Raw genomic sequence first — 25000 nt, 5'->3', positions numbered from 1 at the left:
TGTTGCTACTTCTAGTGGGGGTATGAATGAGCTGGTCCAGGGCATTAAAATTAATTAATTCCAGGAAACGTTGGGAAGTGTATTGTTACATGAGTAGTTTTCCCAGTTAGAGGGGTAGTTGAAGTCGCCCAATTTCAGAATGTTTGTCTGGACACCGATATTCTCTATAGTGCTTAGGAACATGGAGTGCGAGTCTTGGAACATGGTTGGGGACCTATAGCAGGCTACGACCTTAATTGTTGTCTTACCCAGTGTTAGCTGCACCTGACGTATCTCTGATGCGTTATGTTGGGCTACCATTCTGGAGGTGTGCGCATCCTTTATGAATATGGAAACGACACCGCCTTTAGAGCTACAGTCCAAGTTCTGGGGCAGAAAGGTGTGGAATGAGTTATAGCGGGGTAGTGCAGGGGTGCTTTCTGCTTCCATGAGCCAGGTCTCTGCTGCAGCATAAATGTTGATCTTCTCCACTTTAAGGAGTGCTTCGAGTAAGTGCATTTTGAGGTTTAGACTTCTAGCATTGAGCAGGATGACCCTCAGATTGCATTTGTTTGTAGTTGCTATGGTGGTAATTAATTTTTTGAACACCTCCTAAAAAAGGCACTGTAGGGGTGGCAAGAGCATTGGCCAGTATTTGTAAGCTGAGGGTTGACAGATGCAGGCCATCTGTGACAAAGCATTGAGGTCCATCAGTCATGTCATCCCAGGCAGACAGATGCTCGATCCCCTTAGAATGACACCAGAAACTTAGCCAGTTGTTGAAATCTATCATTTTCTGCTTATAATGTGGTATCATTCTGGGTAATTGTAGAATGCTGCTCAGGGCTAGGGTCATACCCGCCTGGGCTACATGATCTGAGAGCTCCTCAGTGTCTCTTTTCATGTAGTCCAGGGAGGTACGTCTCTGGTCTTTCACACCCACATGTACAATGACAGAATCCTATTTGTACCTGTTGTTGAGAGACCTGAGTGCGTGCATTATGTGGTTGATCCTGGTACCTGACAGGCAGCTGACTGTTAAATTTTTTCTTCAGTCTAGTGAGTGGGACATCGGTGTGCCTCACTATCAAGTCACCTACGACTAGTGTGTTGGGCATGCTGTTTTGCCTTGGGGCCTTTGGTTGAGTGGCACACTGTTTAGAAAAGTTGTGTCTTGTGATTAGTGTTGTGTTATGTTGGTAGAGTGCGTTTCTGCCTTGGAGGTCTCTGCTGTTTGGGTAGAGTTTTATTGTGCGCCTCCATGAAGATGGGGGTGTATGGTTTTTGAATTTATGTGAAGGCTGTACTGTTGTGTGTTTTGCAGGGCTATGTGTTGACTTTCTTTTCTTGACCAGCTATCCCAGTCTTGGCTGCATAGTCCGTGGCTTCCAGTTTGGACATACAAGTGCTTTTCTCGCAAGTCTGAGTGCTGGGAGGTAAGAGGAGAGGGTTGTCTGTGTACATGAGGCAGTTCTCCATTGCCTTAGGATGCCCAAGTTCACCAGGTTAATCCAAGGAAGCACAGGGAGCTGACCTTTAGACATGCCTGGAGGGGTGGGCATTAATAAGTACTGGAGCTGTTTCCTTGTAGAATGTTCAGTGCTAGTAGCACTTTTGTGTGCTACAATAATTGCTACAAGTAGTCTGCTAAAGTGCTAGACTAATAAGGTAGTAAAAGTGCAGGAGAGGAGAAAACTAGCAGATCTAATGGAAAAATTGAAGAGGAGACTTTGACACTGTTTGGAAGCTTACAGACAGTCCTGGATACAGCAAATCTGTATCTGGACTAGACTAGTTGCAGGAAAGGTGTGAAAAGTTGAAATGCGAGCTTATAATGACTTTGACAAATGAAAAATTTTGCAGTGTCCTCATCCCTCGTGATTTTCACCTCTGACTTCATGTGAACACCTTCCTATCCATAACCCACCTGCTTTCAGTGGGTCTTGTTTTTTGACCTTGAATGTTTCAAACCTTCCCCAGCAACTGTGCACTCCTATCGTGGAGGAGTCGGGCTAATAAATTTCTTTTACAGTAGCTAACATGCCTCGACTTCGCACAACATTTACTTTTTCATTGTTGCATGGTAAAAGAAAGCAGTTGAGACACAGCAATAACTGTAGATTATGAAGCTGTATTTTTCCACAGCCCTGTTAACAGATTATATTTGCTTTTTAATTTTCATATTATAGCATCATTAGCGTTCAAAAGACATGTGCGTAAATGGGCGTACCTTCGTTGAAGGTTGAGCGTCGAGCTGGCACCTCACCGTTTCATAAAAATGTACTGTCCATCATTAACGGACCAGAGTTCTGCTGTGGCGACCCCTTACCGGGAAAAGCCTAAAGACAAACAACAACAATACTCATATTATAGCATCATTAATAAAACCGAAATTAATACACATTTTAATAAGTTTATCTTGTCCCATAATAGTACTCAAGTGCCTGCTAAAAGCACGTCTCAGCCATCAAGCTTTATTATGGTTTCACATCTCCCTCTATGGTATTTCATAGTTCAGCTCATCTCCACCTCCTCCATTTCATCCCTCTTCAAAGAAGTTGCCAATCTAGTCTCCCAATGTCTCATTTACAAATTAGTTATCCTTTGGCATCCCACACCTGCTTATACTTTTAATACACACGAGTTATTTACAAGTCAGACTCCTTATCCTCCAGATATTATTTCAGAAATATTTCAGATTGGCTTATTATACAGTACAGATTGTTTCTAAACAGTGAAGCTAATCTGCTGCTCTTTGGAACGCCAGAAAAGCTCAAAAATCACACAGATCTGATCTGGTGTGTCACACTCAGTAATACAGAAACAATAATCAGTGTTCCAAATGACAGATATCTAGGGGCCGGGTTAGACCCCCTCTCAACTGCAACACCATATACATGGAACTATATAAAAAGTTAACAAACTCCTTTTCTGGGCATGCAAAATTCTTCGCTTCCTTTCCCCTGAAGTTGTCAGCAGTTGGCAAAGGGGGTCTTCTCCTACAGTTAGTTACAGTACTTTCTATCCCTCATTGCTTCCACCTTTGAAAAGGACCTCACTTCTGTACAAACCATTTTCCAACGATGTATTCTGATTTAGAACCCCCCTTTCATTGTCGACAGTTTCTTTTACGGAATGCAGTAGGAGTTTATCCCTCTTTTTTTCTCCCTCATTCCTTCCAGCACAGCTCTTTTAAGTGTTTACTTTTAACTCCCAAAGGGTGTGGGCTTGAGACTTTAAAAAATGTAAAGTTATCACTTTCCAGGTCAAAAAAATATTAATTTCTCTGGAACCATAAATGTTACTGTAAATGGTAATATATACAGGATAAATTAGTCTTCATATTAGTGGCATTCATTCCTTTTGATGCTTTAAACTGGACTGTGCAATTCTGCCTCTATTAAATAGGTCAAATATCCTTACAGTTGTGTTTGCCATCATGGATGCGTTTAAGGTGAAATGTTCTGAAGCCCCATACGTTGACTGGTTTTGGAATTATTAATGCAAATGTGAGCAAGAGATGGTTGATGCTTGGACGTGTCAGTACGAGGTAACTGCAGAAATGCCTGGAGGTGCCACTCTGCAACCCCCCTCACATTTCCTTCTCTGTCATTCAGCATCTCTTGTCTCAGGGGGTGGTATCAGTGGGCCTTCCTCCTCAGTTAAGAGAATTTTATTTTAAGAATGTTTTTCATTCCAAAGAGGGAAGATTCTTTGAGACCTGTTTGGTCTTTCCTTTCTCAGCCTGCTTGTGATGTAAACTTTACTGCTTTACAATTTCTTACTCATTCCTCTTACAAGTTTTCTGGTGACCTTAGGTTTAAAAGATGCAAATCATCACATTTCTACAGATTTGGATTTCAGATGTTACTTATGGTTTTCTTTATCTGGATCATCTTTTCAGTTCATTTGGTCTAACCACTGCTCTAAGGATATTCACAAATTGTCTGGTTGGCTGCAGGGTATTCACTTGTTTTAGATGACTTGCTTATCTTTGCTTAGTCTTATTTATTTTATATATTTATTTACTAGCTCCAGATTAGAAAACATTTTAAAAACTAAGTTTACAATGTTCAAACAAAAACATTTGCAGTTTAATTATAACAAATTGGACACGATAATAAAAATTAATAAAAGGTATGACAATCATTTAATATTTAGAAACATTTTAGACAGTTTGTAGAAAAATTAAAGGTAAGTTAGTGTAATACAAATAGGAATTGCAATATGAAGTGAGGGAAAAACATGCTTATGGTATATTTAGAGAGAAAGCTAGAGAAGAGAATTGGATAGCAGTAAGGAAGTAAGTGAAGAAGGGGAGAGTAAGGAGGTATAAAGAATGAAAAGGTAAAATTCCTTCAAAATATCAGGAATCTCTCACCTGGGGAAGAAATCTCCTACATAGACTGTGCTCAGAGGAGAACATAGAAAAATTTTGTCTGACTTCCACAGGATTATTTTCCTGTGCTATCTCCTGGACAGCTTAGTTCAAAGACCTCATCTTCCACAGGAAAAATAGATTCAGGAAAGGTGGCTACTTGGAGAATTTGCAAAAAGTACATCACTGGAACTTCAGGAAGTTGATGACAATTAACATGGTTGCATTCAGGCACCCTCTTTAGAAGAGCAAACAATACCACAGTGATGCAGTACATGAGGAAACAAGGAGGCTCTTGCTCATACTTATGCAGGCTGGCCATGCAGGAGTGGTAATTACAACGTGGTCCCTTTGTTACTTATTGGAGCTGTTAAAGAAGGGAATGTCTTGTACATCCATCAAAGTCCATGCCTCAATATCCCCATATCTTTTCTCATCAGTCCATGAAAACGTTTCTTAAAGGGGTCTCTATCCCTCAGTCCACCCAGGAAAGACCCCCAAACATGCACACACTGTTTGCTGGACCTAAATTGGAACCTCCTAAATTTTGTGCTCACTTGGAAAATGCCAGTAGTTTCCAAACTCTTTGTTGAAACCCTTGTTGAGTTTTCCAAATGATAGGGTAAACCTCTGTGTGAATCCCTCCTTTCCTGTTTTAAGCTTTCAAGAAGTCAGACTATCCTTCATCCTGTCTTTGTTTCCATGTCACAAACTAAAGGTGAGAGTATCCTACATTTATTGGATGTGCGTAGCAGTTCATTTTCTACAGAAAGTCTGAACAACTGTTTGTAGCCTTTGTAAATGAAAAGAGAGGATAAATAAGCAGACCATATCCAAATGGTTTGCAAATTGCATCTTCTGTTATTCCTGTCATGGAAAGCCAGAGCTCCATAAGATCGGGACTCCTTTTACAAAGGCCACAACTGTTACCGCAGGCTTTCTTTGAGGAGATATCACACTCCGTATCTTGGGGGGGTGGGGTGGCCACCTGGACTTCACCTTCTGTAAGAGTTATAGTTTAGGTTCTTTATCTAGGGCCAAGCCTAGGTTTGTCTTAGCCTTCCTGCGGTGGCTGATCACTCCTGTCTAACCACTGTCCAACCTCCCAACTTTTTTTAGCTCTAGGAATCTTATCAAGAGTTCATGTAACAGTGAACTATGAAGAATAGTGCAGTTGTGTTAGTCACTTAAAAATATAATTGTATAAATGTAGATGTTCAAGTAGGCTCACTTTGCAGTACTATTTCCCACCCACTTGCCCACTCTCTCATCTCCCATGGGTTGGTTTAGGGTGGGTATCCTTTGACTTTTTTTTTCTTGCTTCAGATAAGTCCACTTGCCTGCTCCGTTACTGCTGTCTAGGGACACATCTGGGTACGTCATACTCTTGACTACTCTGGTGAGTGTCTCTCTCTCTCCCTGATTAGGCGCAGGAAGGACATTAAGGTGGCATCAGCTGATGACCCTTTGTAGCTGTGACATCCTGACAACTGGGAGAGCATCTGAAGGGCTAGGGGGGGAAGGTAAAATTCTCAGTTATTCAGACTCGTCTCTGCTTGGCAGAATCCCAAGAATTATTACTGCAAATGTGAATGTTTATGGTACGTACCTAACACAACTGTACTTAAGCTTCCCAAATGCATGTACTAGGCATTACAAATTGGATTTGTATGTCCAGTGCTGCTGATTGGTTTTACTTTACTTGCCATTCAGAGGATGTTACTTGGGCCCACAACCTGGTCTTGTAGTCATGGTCTGGTATTTCACCTGGGCACATTTGAAATGAGAGTTGTCCATGTTTTTTGGATTTCCTCCATTCCATGTTTGTTTTCATTCTCTTAAAGTGTAGTACGTGGAACACTGTTGTAAGAAATCAGGAAAAGGACAACTTTATTATAATAGTGCTTCTCTGACATAAGAATATTGCATGCCAGGTTTTGTAGTGCATTAGGTTTTGGGGGGGGGGGGCTTGTTTAAGCACCCTTCTGATGTTAGGAAGGTGATAATCTTCTGTTAAGCACCCTTTAGCACTGTTGAAGTTGGGACTTGGACAAGCAATTAACAGTTGACAATGATGGCCAGCAAAAAGCAGGGCAGAAGTAAAACAGCTTTGAAAGCTGTTGGATACTTTGGTCAGCCACACTTCGACAATTCATTCTGCCACACTTTTTGTTTATAACAGTTTGTAAAGCTGTTGGCTCTTGAGAGGGACTCTTCATTGCAGCTTGTTATATTAAGCAGGGCTGTGTTTGTTTAACTGGCTTTAAAAAGCTTGGAAAGCTAGTAAAATATTCTATTGTCTTGGCAGTTTTTTTCTTCCACTGGTAATGCATGAAGTCAGTAAATCTCCATGCACTACATAGAGTTTTGATGTGGTGTTACCAATTTTATAACCTTATGTGTTCTCAACAAGGATGCCAGGAAATTTACCTGTTGAACTTCACTTTAAGGTGAATTTCTTGGCACCCATTTCAAACACATTTTTAGTTTGTTATAATCCGAGACCCAGTTATCCTCTGTCATGCATCTTTCAGACCTGTCATGCTCTACTATCACACTGGAGTGCATACATAGCACCTTGTATGAAACTGCACCGGAATGTAGTAATGACTTAAAGTTGTAAAACTCTTTTTTAAGGCTGTTAACACGCACAAACAGATGAAAAAAAAGGCTGACACAAGTGTCTAAACAACTTTTAGTCCTTGAGAGGTACACATCTGTCTGCTCTCTGTGAGGTGGCAGCACTTGGCATTTTACACCTTTTAAGACCATGAAGCTCTCTGCATTCCTACACCCCCCAGTAGCTAGTAGTACGTTGAGGCAGCTGAAGCAGTTTGTACTAACAAGAATTATAAGGTGGTTTCTGTAATCATAACCAACTTGTATGTTCTTGATAGGAATGTTAACATTTACTTCTGGAGCTTTGCTGTGCTGTTTCGAGGTGGGATTTCTTGACGTCCATGTCTCAACACACAGATTGGCTATGACTGGAAACCTGATGACAACTGGCAATTTTATACTGCTGTGTTAAGATCAAAAGGTTGCTCAAACCTGCTTCATTTTATTTTGTCACTATCTATCAAAGCTATGAACCAGTATATTAACTAATTTTACTAAATTTACAGCAGAAACCATTGGTTAGGCCTTGGGTACCATGGTTGTCTTGACAGTTTTAGCTGGAATACTTGGCATAGAATGGTTTTATGTAGTATGCTACATTATGGGATCAAGGGCAAAATGTTTATATGCTATTTGTCATACTTGGAAATACTGGTGATGAGTTCATTCTTTCCAGGGGATTTCAGGCTTAGATCTGATGTTGGCTCCACTTACAAATTGCTGAGTTATGGTAATCTGATTATCAGGTAACCCAGATCTGAGAGAGAACTGGCCAGAGTAGGAAGGAAGTAATGCAAGCCTTTTTGAAAACTGAAGGTTAAGATGATTCAGGTGTCTGCTGTTGAGTTCCTTGTGCACTTAAACTGTCTATTTGAAGTAAAAGGTATTTCGTTTATCGTTTAGGATAGCTTACAAGTTGACTGCATAGCTCATTTCCACCAAGTGACACTTGCCACCAGATTTGAGTCCCATGTTCAACAGTAAGCTAAAGAGTTGATGATTTGCAAATGCTGTGTCCTAGTTTCTCGTCAGCCAGCCCTACAGTAATGCACATCCATTTCCACACCATCTTTGGCATTGGACTGATGGATTTCCTTATTTAAAGCATTTGCTTTCATTTAGTTAGTTACCCTTTTTTGATCATTTGCCTGTATAGTTAAAGAAACTTCTGTTTTGAGTTGGAGGTCAATGCACTCTGTTTGTTCTAGCATAGTAAAATCTTTTAATCATTGGCTGTTGCAGAAAGTCAAGTGTCCTAAGGTTGGTGCTCTATATTCCTTTTTGAATAATTATCATTTTAATTTTAATATGTTCATTTTTTGTAGCAGTGTAATGGATAGGCTTTATCGGGTCCTTTATACTGTCTGTCAGGATATACTGCCACTAAGTGAAAATATGTTTATAGATCCAAATTTACTTATTTCTTGTTGACTTTCTTTTTTTTCTAGATTTGTTTAACATTTACTTGGAAGGATGCATTTGATAAAGGATCACTGTTTGGAGGCTCTACTAAACTTGGTAAGTGATTTATCTTTAACAGCAATCTAATTTGTTTTTCACTTAAGTTTATATTTTGAAAGCAAACTTCATGATTTTGTCTTTCTGTTCTATCCAAACTGCTACTTAACAATGTATTTCATAGAGCCATAATTAGTTGTTTATAAACTGAAACAGTTTATACCAATTCACCCCTTCAGGTCTACTCTTGTTCTTCAGATGTTTCTTTTGCTGGTGCATTGTTTGACATTTTCATTGTTACTTTTCTTTTTCTGTTCATTGTCCACTTCATCACTTCCATATATTTGTCCTGTTATATTGCTACTTGCATTTTATTTTAATGTGTAATAAAACAATAGCTCGTCTTTGTGGTACAGAGGGATAGAGACCTTACTGTAACGCAAGTGATATGGGTTTTAATGGCCCTGGCAGTAGAGGAGTCTGGAGGGGAGAGAATGGAGTGAAGGGTGACCAGGTCATGCCCTTTCCCAGGGGGTTATGAGCACTAGGAGCATATAAGGAAGTGGAATTTCCCTGGTAGAGATCAAGGAAATATCTTCACTTGCTTGATGGAAGGGATGAAGCTGCTTACTGGCAGCATTCCTTATGTAATTGAGGGACAACCAGAATAATCAGCCCATTGCACATTCCCCTAAGCTGTGTTACTTTAGGAAAATAACATAAAAATAACTCCATCCACCCTGATAGTTGTTTGCACGAATGACTCTTGATTGACCCTCACCCTTTATGATGGGGAATCCACTGGCTGATTGTCGGTCATCAGCCCCTCTCCCAGCCAGAGAGCAGAGATAAACAACTTGTGAAAAAAAAATTGTTTAGTAAAATGGTCAAGCAGAGCTGTGGTAATTGAGAGCTCTTGTAACGGTTACCTGGTTTGAGGTCTCTGGTTGTAAGTGTTGGGGGGTGTACCAGTTCAGTCAATTTTGGATAACTGGGCATTTGTGAGGTTTGTAGACTACTTTGTGAGATAATTTTAGTTGGACGAGCCATAAGTAGTTAATAAGGTCCAGTAAGGTTAACTTCTAGAGGGTAGTACATGCATGAGTGTGGTTTGAGAAATATATAGCAGATTTGGCTATCTTGTTATAGCATTGCTGAAGTTCGACTAGTTGTGAGGTTTGGAGAGGAGTGAAAATCAGGTGAGCATATAGTAGGCTTGGTAGAAGGAAAGCAACAGTTGTGGATATCCTTAAAGGATGCATCTGCAGTCGTAACATATGGGTTGTCCTGCCTCAGGCAGCCCTTTGGTCGGCCGGATTCCAAAGTCTGAGTCTGGCCTCGGCTGATGTCGCACTTTCCCCGACGTCATAGCTTCTGGGGTATAAAGGCTTCAGCCGACGCCATTTTCCTCAGTCTTTCTTGCCGCGTGGTGCCCGAAGCAGAAGCTGTTCACAAGTGCTAGTCGGTCAGATCCAGAGATTTCAGCTACCGAATACTTTGAAAAAAGCTAAGTACCCCGTTGGGGACTCTTTCTTCCCTCAGCCGATGTCAGACAAAGTGAATAATTGTTTAACTTGTGGGAAACAAATACCTCATAAGGATTTCCATTCTTACTGCCTTCCCTGCTTAGGCCCAGACCACGACGTATCAGCTTGTTTAGCCTGTGCCTCCTTCAACCGACCGACTCTTGGACGTCGGTCGGAGTTGGCAGAAGAATTTTTCGGATCCGCTTTTGCATATAAAATGCCGTCGGAGACTCCGACTACGCATTTGGCCAAAAAACGCAGGAAAAGGACCGACACTCGCGGCCCGCGGTTTCGGCTGAAACCACGGCTAGGCCTACCGCGAGTGTCTCTGTTTCGGCTGAAACCGAGCCCTCTGTTCTTCCTACGACAGAAACCTTACCTCCGACAACCGAGGCCAGAGAGGCCCCGGCTGAGTCAGCTTCAGAAATCCCAACCAAAGCTAGCGCTCAAGATTTGTCCGACACCATTCCTTTGGACATATCTACACCTGCACGTGGGGCAGCTAGGCCCCCAGCTTCTATGTCTATTAACGCCTTCTCCAGGGCTAAAGCTGCCAAACTTTCAAAAGCTTTACCTGCGAAATCTACTTCTCAGAGGCCTTCCTCAAGTTCTCAGATTCTCAGTCTTGCTGAGGACCTGATATCCTTGATTAGGGGTTCCCATCCTCACCCAGACAGGGCCTCCCAACCACCACCAGACAAAAGGCCTAGGACTGATCCCTCTGAGCCTGTCTCCTCTGATTACTCCACGGATGGATCTGTCAGACCATCAAGAAGGGGCCTATTCTCCTTACGAGGATTCAGATGCTGAAGATTCTATCCCTTCTGCCTCCCCTCCTGAAGAATTTTCCTTTGGGGAGACCTTGCACTCTGAGGGAACACTTTCAATGGCAGGGCCAGGATTTTTCTGATTCTAGAAAAAGGCTAAGGACTTTTTTACACTTGCCCCAGCATAGGCCCTTAGCCATCCCACCAGTGCTAACTGTAATTGATGATGTGTATAATGATGTTAGCTCGGCACCTGATTCTCTTCCTCCGGCCCCTGCCAAACCTGACAGATATTACAGGGTCCCGGATTCACACTTCCACCTGTATAAAGCCCATGCTGCAGATCCAGAAACTATTTCACAGGGCCCAAAAGGTGTTGCAGCTGCCACTGCCAAAAATCCCCTACCCTCTGACAGAGAGTCTAGAGCATTAGAGAGATGGGGTAAAAAGGTTTATACATCTGCTACTCTTTCTGCCAGGGCTTTAAACTGTCAATTCCATATGATACAGTACCAGGAATATTTGTTAGATCAGCTGAATAAGAAGCTTTCTTCTCCTGAACCTTTAGACCGTAAATCCCTTCAGGATTTGGTACACAACTCTCAGCAGGTCAGTAATCATTTCTTAAAATGTGGCTATGATGCACTGGAGGCTTCATTTAGATCAGCTATGACTGGGGCAGTAATTTGTAGGCATGCCTGGCTAAAAGAGCAATCCCTGCTAGACCATGTCAAGGCTAAGCTCCTAGATGCTCCAATGGAGAAACAAAGTTTATTTGGCTCCCCTGCACAGGAGATTGTAAAGAAAGTGGGAGAAAAAGCAAAATCTGTGCAAACAGTAAAGGAATTTCTACAGGTCCAACCTCCGAGGTTCAGCAGAAATTGGCCTTCCAAGAATTGGTCCTTTCCAGACGCCTCCAGAGCACAGAGAGGCAGGAATAGACGCCCTCAAGGCAGAGGTGGGCCGTCAGTGGCAGCCTGCCAACCAGATAAGTACTGCCACAGCTGCAACTACAATCACTAACACAGGACAGACACAATGACTTGACTCTGATTCCGCCTACCAGGGAACAACTGGAAGCTCCCTTGGGCGGAAAGCTGGCTTTATTCTCAAAAAACTGGCATTGCATTACAAAGGACACATGGACATTGCAAACAATAAACAAAGGATACAGGATGTCCTTCAAGAATGCAACTGCAGTCATAACATATGGGTTGTCCTGCCTCAGGCAGCCCTCGGTCGGCCGGATTCCAAAGTCTGGGTCCGACGTCTGCTGATGTCGCATTTCTCTCTGACGTCAGAGCGGCTGGAGTACATAAGCATCAGCCGACGCCATCTTCTTCAGTCTTTCTTGCCGCGCGGTGCCCGAAGCAGAAGCAGTTCGCAAGTGCCGGTCGGTCAGCTCCTGTATTCTTAGATTCCGAAGTCATCAAAAAAGCTAAGTACCCCGTTGGGGACCTTTTCTTGCCTCAGCCGATGTCAGAAATTACTGAAAAAGTTAACAATTGTCTTTCTTGTGGTAAACAAATACCTCATAAGGATTTCCACTCTTACTGTCTTCCTTGCCTTGGCCCAGACCACGACGTCTTGGCCTGTGTAGCCTGTGCTCGCTTCAACAAGCGCACTCAGGCGCCGGGCGGAGTTCGCTGAAGATTTTTTTCGGTGAAAAATTCGCTTACACAATGCCGTCGGAACTTCCGACATCGCAAACTCCCAAGAAACGAAAAGACCGGGACCGACATCCTCGGCCCGCGTCTACCACCGACTCCACGCCAAAACCTATCGCGAGTGCTCCGGTTCCCTGTGAGACGGTCTCTCCACTACTCCGAACTGAAGACACCGCATTACCGACGACTCCGATTCCGGATATCACTCCGCCAGTTATTGATTTTCCTCCGGATACCGAAACCAAGGAAATGCCCGAGACCATTGCTGTAGACAAGGTCACTCCTGCATGTGGAGCTGCCAGGTCTCCTATGGCCATGTCTATTAAGGCCTACACCAGGGCTAAGGCAGCCAGCAAAACAAAACATCTTACTACTAAAACCTTACCTCAGCCTACTCCAGAGACACAAATTATGTCTACGGCTGCTGACTTAATTTCTATGATTAGAGGTTCACAGGCCCATCCTGAGAGAGGATCCCAGCCTCCTTCTGATAAAAGGCCCCGGGTTGAACCCTCTGACCCTATTCCGTCAGATGAAGACTGTGAGGGCTCTGTCCACTCTGATAGCCAGGAAGAGCTCTTCCAGACCTATGAGGACTCGGATGCAGAGGATTCCATCCCCTCGGCCTCCCCTCCTGAGGATATTTCTTTTTGGGAAGTTCTGCATACCATGAGGGAACATTTCAAGTAGCAAGGCCAGGAATATTCTGATTCCAGGAAACGCCTTCGGACTTTCCTTAAGAAGCCCCAGCACAGGCCCTTAGCTATTCCTCCTGTACTTGATGTTTTGGATGATTTATATTCTGACTAGTGTTACCCCTGACTCTCTTTCTCCTGCTCCAGCCAAGCCAGACAGGTATTATAGGGTCCCAGAAACTCATTCCCATTTATTCAGGGCCCATACTGCTGATTTGGAAACTATTTCTCAGGGGCCTAAAGGAGTTTCAGCTTCCACCTCTAAAAATCCATTGCCCTCGGCAACAGGGAAGCTAGGTCATTGGTGAGATGGGGCAAAAAGGTTTACACATCCACTACCTTATCTATGAGAGCTTTGAATTGCCTTTTTCATATGTTACAATATCAGGATTTCCTGTTAGAAGATTTACAAAAAACATTGGCCACTCCTGATCCTTTAGACAGGAAGGCTTTGCAGGAAGCTGTACATAACACTCAGCAAGTAAGCAATCACTTCCTGCAGTGTGGATATGATGCACTGGAAGCTTCATGTAGGGCAGCTATGACAGGGGCAGTCATTCGTAGACATGCATGGTTAAAAGATCAACCTCTACCAGATCATGTAAAGGCAAAACTTCTGGATGCACCTTTGGAAAAGAATAAGCTTTTTGGTGTTAATGCTAAGGATGTGTTAAAGACCATCGAGGAAAAAGCAAAATCAGTTCAGACGGTGAAAGATTTTCTCCAGGTTCAACCCCCCAGATTCAGTAGGAATTGGCCTTCAAAAAACTGGTCCTTTCCTAATCCAGAAAAGTTTCAAAGGGGTAAAAACAGACGTGGCCGAGGAGGAGGCCAATACAGAGGTCCTTACAGGGGACGACAATGGCAGCCAGGAAACCAAAGAAGTGACGCAGGGGTTTCACCTGCCCCACAGCCACAATCTCAATGACTTCCCTCTTCCGCCTACCAGGGAACAAATAGAAGCTCCCTTGGGCGGGAAATTATCTCTGTTTGCAGAAAATTGGCACAGACTGACAAAGGACAAATGGATTTTGGACATTATAGACCGAGGCTACAGGTTCCATTTTCATACCTTGCCAAGAAAACAAGGCATGCCAAACCTACCACAAAACCAAAGGGCAGAGGCTATCAAGCAAATCTCTCTGCTGACTCTGATGAAAGCAATAGAAAGAGTTCCACAACAAGAACAAGGCCAGGGGTTTTACTCAAGACTGTTCCTTGTTCCAAGAAAAGAATCTCAATGGAGACCAATACTGGATTTGTCCGCATTAAACACCTTTCTCATAGTACCAAAGTTCAAAATGCTGACTCTACAGCAACTCCTTCCCATGCTGGGCAAGGGGTCTTGGCTGATTACTCTGGACCTCAAGGAGGCATACCTGCATGTCCCTATCAGACACAGCTGCAGAAGATACCTCAGATTTCTTGCAGGGCCAGAGCATTATCAATTCTCAGCATTGCCATTTGGCTTATCTACTGCACCCAGAGTATTCACAAAATGCCTGGCTTCAGTAATTGCTCATTGCAGGCTCCAGGGGATACAAATTTACCCGTACCTGGACGACTGCCTCATACAAGCGGACAACAAATTGATGTTGACAAAAAAACTTGAACTATGTCATACGATTACTTCAAGATCTGGGATACACAGTCAACTTCCAAAAGTCAAGACGGCAGCCATCCCAGCAAATAATCTTCTTAGGAGCCAAATTAGACACAGCCTCTCAAATGGCTTACCTGACAGAAGACGAGCAAGAGAAGTTAACTCATTACTTCAAAGGTTTAGCAAAACTCACCCAGATGACTGCAAGGAGATTCCTACAGGCCCTGGGTTACATGGCATCCTGCATTCTCCTGGTTCCATTAGCAAGACTACACATGAGAAAGCTTCAATGGTACCTAAAAAGCATTTGGTCTCAGCACAGCAACAACTTGGAGACAACCATACCGCTCATTCCATGCCTACAAAAGGAATTCCTATGGTGGGCCTCGGTGAGCCAGGCAAACACAGGCATGTCATTCAAAAAAACACAGATAACACAGACCATGACCACAGACGCCTCAGACCTTGGATGGGGGGCGCACATGGAAGGCAGGTGTATACAAGGACAATGGTCTCAAAAGGAAACACATCTGCATATAAATCAAAAGGAAATGCTGGCAGTAATGCATGCCATCGAGGCCTTTCAACACCAACTTCAGCAAGGCCATTTACTGATACGGACATTCAACACCACTGTGATGTGGTATATAAACAAGCAAGGGGGCACCCACTCTTACCCCCTTTGCAGACTGACAATGCATCTTTGGGAAAAATCACTGAGCCTAAACATCCAGTTACAATCCCAGTTTGTTCCAGGCAAAGACAATGTGTTGGCGGACAGCCTAAGCAGGAATTTCACAGATCCACACGAGTGGAGGTTACATCCGAAGATCTTCACACAACTCACTTCGACATGGGGCAGGCCAGAAGTAGACCTATTTGCCTCTCACCTCAACCATCATCTACAAAAATTCTGCACAAGGACATACCATCCAAAAGCTTGGAAAATAGATGCTCTCTCATTCAACTGGAACTTCCTAACAATCTATACATTCCCACCTCTGCCACTGATGACCTCAGTATTACTAAAGATCAAAGCAGAGAGACCCAAGGGAATCATAATAGCTCCGGACTGGCCAAGACAACACTGGTACCCACTACTACGGAGCATATGTCACCCCAGGAGGTGGGCCCTTCCCCAATGGCCTCTACTTTTGACTCAACACAATTTCAAAACAGTGCATCCAAACTTTCAGACACTGCAGCTAACAGCCTGGGAGATCCCATAAATAACCTCAACCCATCTCTCTCCAAGGAAGTTCAGCGGATACTAACCGAGGCTAGAAGACCATCCACCAGAAAGGTTTACTTAGCAAAATGGAAGAGATTCAGCAATTGGAATACCAGCAAGGGACATGATGCATCATTGTTGAACATCCCACTCATCTTGGAATATTTGGCGGATACGCTAATGAACGGCCTCTCATATTCTTCCATAAAGATACATGCATCAGCTATTTCAGCTAGATATAACACTGATCCTCCTGTCTTTTCACACCCTTTCCTAAGGCAATTCCTCAGGGGAATCAAGAACATCAAGCCACCAAGAAAGGCCCCAGTGCCAGCCTGGGACCTCAATTTTGTCCTAGGAAAACTGACTACCTCCATTTGAGCCAGCAGCTTCAGTTGACTTGCAATTTCTCTCATGGAAGACGGCTTTCCTGTTGGCAATTACCTCAGCAAGAAGGGTTTCGGAACTACAGGCCCTAATGGCAATACCACCGTTCATAATTTTTCACAGAGACAGGGTTTCATTAAGGACCAACCCTACTTTTATGCCAAAGGTGGTATCTAGGGTTTCTTTAAATCAAGCTGTTCATCTGCCTGCTTTCTTCCCCAATCCTGAGAATAAGGGGGAAAGACTGTTTCATACCTTGGACATTCACAGACAACTTCGATACTACCTGGACAGAACCAAGGCCAGTAGGAAGTCTGAACAACTTTTTGTAGCTTACGCCCCTGCAGTCCAAGGAAAAGCAATTTCAAAATGGATTGGACATTGCATCAGATTTTGTTATTCCTTTCATGGAAAGACTGTTCCAGCCAATGTCAGACCACATTCCACAAGAGCTACAGCCACCTCTACAGCATTCTTAAGAGGGGTGCCTACTAAGGACTTTCTAGAAGCTGCTACATGGAGCTCCGTGCATACTTTCTCCAAACACTACAATCTCCCTCTATACTCCAGATCCAGAGCAGGCTTTGCTTCGGCAGTCCTGCAGGGTTTGATTGCCACACCATCTTTTTCCTAGAGCATTCCTCCTCCCCCAGCTAAGCTATGGTATTCTACCCATATGTTATGACTGCAGTTGCATTCTTGAAGGACATAGTACAGTTTTGTACCTACCATAAATGTAGATGTCCGATAGACATGCAACTGCAGTCGGATTTTCCCTCCCTCCATACCCCTCTATGCTTAGGATCCACTCCTATCCCTGTTTCTCTTAGCTGGGGATATCTGTTATGGTGTATTTGTTTTATTGCTCATTTATTTCTCTGGAATCCTGTTTTTGTCTTCCAATTTGAGTACAGCCTGCCTTGGAGGGCACCTGGCATCTGGGGCAAGAAACACTGAAGAAGATGGCGTCGGCTGATGCTTATGTACTCCAGCCGTTTTGACGTCTGAGAGAAATGCGACATCAGCCGACGTCGGACCCAGACTTTGGAATCCGGCCGACCGAGGGCTGCCTGAGGCAGGACAACCCATATGTTAAGACTGCAGTTGCATGTCTATCGGACATCTACATTTATGGTAGGTACAAAACTGTACTTTTCACTTCCACACTTTACCAAAAAGGAGCGGAATGCCAAACCTACCACCAAATCAAAAGCCAGAGGCTTTAAGACAAATCAAAACTTTACTTCAGATGAAAGCGATAGAAAGGGTACCATCTATGGAATAAGGCCAAGGATTTTACTCCAGACTATTGCTTGTACCAAGAAAAGAAAACCAATGGAGGCCTATTCTCGACTTGTCCGCACTGAACACATACCTCATTGTACCAAATTTCAAAATGCTGACCCTACAGCAACTTCTTCCCATGTTGGGCAAGGAGTCTTGGCTGGTGATTCTAGATCTCAAGGAGGCATACCTGCACATCCCTATCCGACCAGATTGCAGAAGACACCTCAGATTTCTTGCAGGATCAGAGCATTATCAATTCTCAGCATTGCCCTTTGGCTTATCTACTGTGCCCAGAGTATTCACGAAATGCCTGGCATCAGTAATTGCTCATTGCAGACTTCAGGAAATTCAAATCTACCCATACCTGGACGACTGCCTTATACAAGCGGACAACAAGACAAAATTGTTAAAGGATTTGGCCTATGTCATACACCTGCTACAGGCCTTGGGATACACAGTCAACATCCAAAAGTCAAGACTAGTGCCATCCCAAAGGATAACCTTTTTGGGTGCAGATCTGGACACAATAACTCAGATGGCTTTTCTCACAGAAGAAAAACAAAAACAACTTCCAGATTATTTCATGACTTTGACAAAACAAACTCAGCTTACTGCAAGGAAAGTCCTGCAGGACCTGGGTTTCATGGCATCCTGCATAATCTTGATCCCACATGCCAGGCTGCATATGAGAAAATTACAATGGTACCTAAGGAATGTATGGTCTCAACACAGACACAGTCTAGAAACCATGATAGCAATCATTCCATGCCTTCAAAAGGAATTCCTGTGGTGGGCTCAGGCCTGCCAGTCCAACAGAGGGTTGCCTTTCACGAAACCAAAACCAAGGCAGACCATCACCACGGACGCCTCAGACCTAGGATGGGGAGCACACATGGAGGACAAATGTATCCAAGGCCTATAGTCTCGAGGACAGCTAAACTTGCACATAAACCAAAAGGAGATGCTGGCAGTGAAGCATGCAATTGAGGCATTCAAACCATTCCTCCAGCAAGGACATCTGCTGATAAGGACGGACAACACCACGGTCATGTGGTACATAAACAGGGAGGCACGCATTCCTACCCTCTATGCCGGATGGCAATGGATCTGTGGAACCTAGGCCTGACTCTCAAAATCCAGCTGCAGGCCATATTTGTACCAGGAAAAGAGAATTCACTAGCAGACAGCTTAAGCAGGACTACCACGGATGCTCACGAATGGATGCTGCATCCAGACATCTTCAAACTCATAACAAAGAAATGGGGATTGCCAGAGATAGACCTGTTCGCCTCCCCTCTCAACCACCAACTGAAGAAATTCTGCTCAAGAACATACCACCCACAAGCCTGGAGGGTGGACTCTCTCTTTCAGCTGGAATGGCCTAATAGTGTATGCATTCCCACCTCTCCCATTGATGTAGAAGGTTCTTCTGAACATCAGGGAGAAACGGCCAAAGGTGATACTAATAGCTCCGGACTGGCCAAGACAACACTGGTATCCGCTACTGAAAAACATGTCTCAGGCGAACTCATGGCCTCTACCCCTATGGCCTCTTCTTCTAACACAGAACAATTTCAAGACCCTGCATCCAAGCTTGAAAACTCTGCAGCTAACTGCCTGGAAAATTGCTTAAAACCAAACCAAACTGTCTTATCTCAGAGGGTCAAGGACATTATCCTGGAGTCTCGCAGACCCTCCACAAGGAAAGCATACTCAGCTAAATGGAAGAGATTCCTCATTTGGAGCACATCAAAGGGCACAGATGTTACAGTGGCAAACCTAGCACACATCCTAGAATACTTAGCAGAATTGTTCCACAATGGCCTGTCTTACTCTTCCATTAAGATTCATGCTTCAGCAATTTCAGCAGAATACAATATGGATCCTCCTCTCTTCTCTCGCCCTCTACTCAGACAATTTCTGAGAGGGATCAAAAATGTTAAACCTCCAAGGAGACCCCCTCTACCTGTATGGGATCTCAATTTTGTGCTGGAAAAATTGACACTACCTCCTTTTGAACCAGCAGCATCAGCAGACTTACAGTTTTTATCTTGGAAAACTGCTTTCCTTCTGGCAATCACTTCAGCAAGAAGAGTATCCGAGCTACAGGCATTAATGGCAGTGCAGCCTTTCATTATTTTTCACCAGGATAGTGTGTCTCTGAGAACCAATCCAACTTTCATGCCAAAGGTGGTATCCAGGGTATCCTTGAACCAAGCCATTCATTTGCCTATGTTCTTCCCTAACCCACAGAACAAAGGAGAGAAAATCTTGCACACCTTGGATATACACAGACAACTACGCTACTATCTGGACAGAACTAAAACTAGCAGAAAAACTGACCAACTTTTTGTAGCCTATGCAACTGTGGTGCAAGGAAAAGCAATTTCCAAGCAGACAATTTCAAAATTGATAGGAAATTGCATTCGCTTTTGCTACTCTTTTTTTCATGGAAAGACAGCTCCTGGACATATCAGGCCTCATTCCACAAGGGCCACAGCCACCACTACAGCTTTCCTCCGAGGGGTGGCTACCAAGGACATTTTAGAAGTTGCTACTTGGAGCTCCGTGCATACATTTGCCAAGCATTATAATCTACCTTTATACTCCAGATCCCGAGCAGGCTTTGCAACTGCAGTTTTACAGGGGATCTTAACTACACCATCCTTATCTTAGTGCCTCCTCCCCCAGTTTGGCTATGGTATTCTACCCATATGTTATGACTGCAGATGCATCCTTGAAGGACATAGTACAGTTTTGTACCTACCATAAATGTAGATGTCCGAAAGGTATGCATCTGCAGTCAGGATTACCCACCCTCCTTCCCCTCTGTGGTATTCCTAGGGTGCTTACCCCTCTTTCAGCTGGCTGGGGGAATCTGTTATGGTGTATTTGTTTGTTTGTATATATGTATGATCTGTTGCTACTGTTTGGAACATTCAACATTTATCCAAATACCCCAGAAGCTATGACGTCGGGGAAAGTGCGACATCAGCCGAGGCCAGACCCAGACTTTGGAATCCGGCCGACCGAAGGGCTGCCTGAGGCAAGACAACCCATATGTTATGACTGCAGATGCTTACCTATCGGACATCTACATTTATGGTAGGTACAAAACTGTACTTTTTCTGTGCTTTGTTGCTGAGTTAATAGTTTGTGTGTTGTGTTTTTGGCAGCATTTTATATATAAGCATCAAATATTAATCTGTGGTCAATAAGGACACCTAGAAGTTTGGAGGTGGTTTTTTTTTTTTTTTTTTTTTTAACATTTGTTGACCGGGTTTGTACCACTGAGCTGAAGAGCCTTTTTTCAGCGGAGGTCTGGGGAGAAGAGCTACAACATATTATACAATTTTCATTATAAATTAGCATTAAACAGCAATGTTATAGGATTATTACAAGCCATTAATTATCAATACAATGTTCTACAGTGTCATTAATCAGGAGTATAGCAAAGCTTTTTAAAGATGTATAAAAAAAGAAATGTGTCATTAAGATGAACTTAGTTTTTTGGGTAAGTGGTTACAAAAACCCAGTTTTATCATAATGTAGTTGCATGAAGGCAAGACAATTACACTAGAATGTTTCTCTGAGGCCATTTGCTTAATAGATTTTAGAAGACAGAAAAAGTAGTCAAGGAAGATTAGAGAGAGCTAGTGAGAAGAGTGAGTTAAGGGCAGAAAGTAGTTTAGGGTATGGGAAGTAGGGGATGTTTAAGGAGGGGGAGTGCAGTGGCAGGACCAATGACTTTTTAAGTGCTCTTTGGTGGCTGTCTTAAATTGTTTAGGATGTGTAAGGGTCCGGATTTTTAGTGGGAGCCGATTCCAGGCAATAGTGAGCTGTACATGTTGCGTCCAAATTTAGACTTGGGTTTGTAGATTTGTAGTAGGGCTTGATTAGAGCTTTGGAGAGGTCTGGAGGGAGAATAATTGGAGATGAGAGGGGATAGTGCTGGGCAGTAGGAAGGATGATATAGGATAGAATGGATGATCTGGAGCTGAGAGAGAAGCTGGTGGGGTAATTCAAGCCAGTTTAGGTGTTTTCGAGAAAGACGGTGATGGGATTTGTAGGTTTGTTGGCAGCAAATCTGGCTACCTTGTTGTAGGTAGATTCATGTTTGGTCAGGAGTGTTTAGTTAAGATTTGTGAGAATTTGAGAGTTGTACATTAGACTGGGTAGAAGGTAGGTAAGAGAGAGTAATCTTGGCTTCAGCGGTAAGGAATGTTTTGTTACGGTGAAGGAGCCCTAGTTTTGAATGAGTCTTTTTGGTAAGTTAACAACGTGCAAGTTAAATTTAAGCTGTTTGTCGATGGTTACTTCTAAGAGCCTAGTGCTGAATTCTACTTGAATGGGAGTGTTAAGGGTCTGTATGGAGAAGGAGGGTTTAATATTAAGTTTTTCGGTAGAAAGGAGGGTTTAATATTAAGTTTTTCGGTAGAAAGAGTAACAGCTTTGTTTTTTAGGGTTAAGGATGTGCTGGTTGTTGGAGAGCCATGTTTCAACTAAGTTAAAAGATGCCGGAGTAGCTGAGAAGAGCTTAGAGGGAGAGTTGGCTGTGGTGATGACTGTAGTGTCATCTGCGTATTGCATTAAAGATGACTGAGGACAGGAGGTATACAGCTGATTAGTAAAGATATTAAAAAGTAAAGGCCCTAGGATAGACCTTTGAGGTACACCCATTTTTACAGGGAGAGTAGAGTGCAGTGTGTCATCTCACCGATTGAGATCTATCAGTGAGGTAGCTGAAGAACCATGCAACAGTATCAGAGGAGAAGTTGAGGATGTTCTTCGTTCCCCATTGCTGCAGTCCTTACTATTGGTATAGTCCGCGTCCAGTCGGCCCGAATACCAGAGTATAAGGCTGACGTCGGTCAGGGCGCATTAGACTGACGTCAATGCGTCAGGGTACTAATGCGCATGACGGCGTCATATCCTCAGTCTTTTGCCGCATGGTCGATGCAGAAGCAGTTTTGCGAGTGCAGGTTGGCGTTCTGAAATATTTCGAAACCGGAGTTTCAGACCGAAACAGAGTTGGCTAAGTACCCGTTGGGAACATTTTGGTTTTCTTGCCTCAGTATTTAACCGGATGTCAGAAAAAGTGAATAACTGTATTTCTTGTGGGAAACAGATACCTCATAGGGATTACCATACCTTGTGTATACCTTGTTTAGGGCCTGAGCACGACAATGTTGGTTGCCGCTCTTGTGCTAGGTTTAACAAGCGCAGTATTAAGAGGAGGTTAGACTGTGCCAGGTTAGTGTTTGGGAAGCGTTGCAATTATAAAATGCCGTCGGATGCTCCGCCGCTTCATCCAAGAAGCGCAAGGACAAAACAGCGAAGCCTAGGGTTGATGAACCGGCAGTCCCGGACGTCGGTTCTTTAGAAAACTCAGTGGAGCCAGAGGTTTTGCCAGGAGTTTCCATGGAGTCTCAGGCAGAAACTTTACTGTTACAGGATGTGCCTTCTCAGGAGGTAGGCCAGGCTGAGGGGCTTCTCAGGTAACTGTTCTTCCTCTCTTCCCAAGGTAGTTAGAGCCTCTCCTTCTGTTGCCAAAACTTCTTTGAGAGGTAGGCCTAGTTCAGCTTCAGTGGGGGCTTCTCCTAGCATTTCGGGTTCTGTACCTAAGAAACATATGCTTAAAATGGCAGAAGATTTGATTACTATGATTAGAGGTTCTATGCCCCGCCTGATAAGAGGCCTAGGGTGGAACCGAGTTTGATAGTTTTGAACAGTGTTCAGAGGCTTCAGAGTCTTCTGCGGAAGACTTGCAGGAGTATCCTACTTATTCTGATTCTGATGTGGATGATTCCACTCCTACAGCTTCTCCTCCTGAGGATTTCTCATTTTCAGAGACTCTGCATTCCATGAGGGAGCACTTTAAATGGGAAGGCCAGGATTACTCTGATTCAGGAAAAGGCTTAGGGAATTCTTGTTTTTACCCCAGCATAGGCCCTTAGCTATTCCTCCTGTGTTGAATGTGGTGGAAGATGTTTTGCAGAGGCTTCCTGAACCCTGACTCTTTGCCTCCTGCTCCTGTTAAGCCTGATAGGTATTATAGGGTGCCCGAAGCTCATAAGTATTTGTTTAAGAGTCCTAGGGCGGACCCAGAAACTATTTCTCAAGGGCCTAAAGGTGTTAAGGCTTCTGTGGTTTAAAATCCTGTTCCCACTGATAAAGAGGCAAGGGCTTTGGATCGGTGGGGAAAGAAAGTGTATACTTCTTCCACTCTAGCCATGAGAGCGTTGAATTGTCAGTTTCACATGCTAAAATATCAGAATTATCTCCTTTCACAATTAAAATCTAAGGTGGATGCTTTGGCAAAGGAAGGTATTGAGTGTAAAGAGTTGCTGGATTTGGTTCATGTGTCTGAACAAGTGGGTAAGCATTCTTTGCAATGTGGTTTTGATGCTGTACAGGCCTCCTCGAGGGTGGCTGCTACTAGTTCTGTTCTTCGCAGGCATGCCTGGTTGAAGGATCAGAATTTAGCTGAGCATGTTAAGACAAGGATTTTGGATGCTCCTTTACAGTCTGATGTGTTGTTTGGATCGCCTGTGGAAGCAGTTTTAAAGAAAATGGAGGACAAAGCTAAGTCTATGCAAACTGTTAAAGATTTTTGCAGGTGCAGCCGCGAAGTTTAGTAGAAATTGGCCTGCTAAAGGGTGGACATATCCTGCTTACGATTCCCAGTCTAGGGGTAGGTCTAGACGTGGTAGGGCAGGGCTCAAGGTTCTTTAGGCCTAGAACAGGAGTTCACCTGCCCAGACTTCTGGTGAGGGCAGGGGTCAGTCCTTTCGTAAACAGACCCAATGACCTGTCTTTTCAGCTGCCAGTAGATTCTCGTCTGGCAGCTCCTTTGGGAGGAAGACTGTCTCTTTTCAAAGAAAATTGGGATTTAATTACTCAAGACAAATGGGTGTTGGATATCATTCACCACGGTTACAGATTTTATTTCCATACAGTGCCCCCTTTCAAAGGCATGCCGGACGTTCCTCCTCCACAAAGAAAGGAGGCTCACAAGCAAGTTTCTCAGTTACTCCAGATGGGGGCCATTCAGCCAGTCCCTGTATCAGAAAGGGGCCTAGGATTTTATTCTCGCCTGTTCCTAGTACCAAAGAAGGGGAACACGTGGAGACCAATTTTGGATTTATCTCTCCTCAACACTTTTCTGGACATTCCCAAGTTCAAGATGTTGACGTTACAACAGCTTTTACCTCTGCTGGGCAAAGATCACTGGATGGTAACTTTTTAAAAAAATTCCTTCAAAGGAAAAGGGGGCCTTACCTTCATTTTTTTTTGCCTATTAAAAAGGGCTTTTTAAGGTTGGCCCCCCGGGGGGGAAGGTAAAAAAAACTGCCGGGTTTTCGGAGGGCTTGGGAAATTCCTCAATTAAAATTTTTTTTAAG

At 43.6% G+C, this 25000-nt stretch overlaps 1 protein-coding gene across 1 annotated transcript in view; it reads left to right on the top strand.

Annotated features, from left to right (window-relative positions):
- Positions 1 to 25000, top strand: part of LOC122796865 (programmed cell death 6 interacting protein) — a 1552575-nt gene that overhangs the window by 146557 nt on the left and 1381018 nt on the right. Inside the window, exon 3 of the mRNA XM_044065610.1 lies at positions 8425 to 8494. Coding sequence (XP_043921545.1) covers positions 8425 to 8494 — 70 coding nt within the window. The remainder of the gene's footprint in view (positions 1 to 8424; positions 8495 to 25000) is intronic.

Source organism: Protopterus annectens, chromosome 3.part0 (assembly GCF_019279795.1).
Source record: "Protopterus annectens isolate FY-2018-M chromosome 3.part0, PAN1.0, whole genome shotgun sequence".
Taxonomy (NCBI): Eukaryota; Metazoa; Chordata; order Ceratodontiformes; family Protopteridae; genus Protopterus; species Protopterus annectens.
This window is presented reverse-complemented; position numbering and strand designations above follow the sequence as displayed.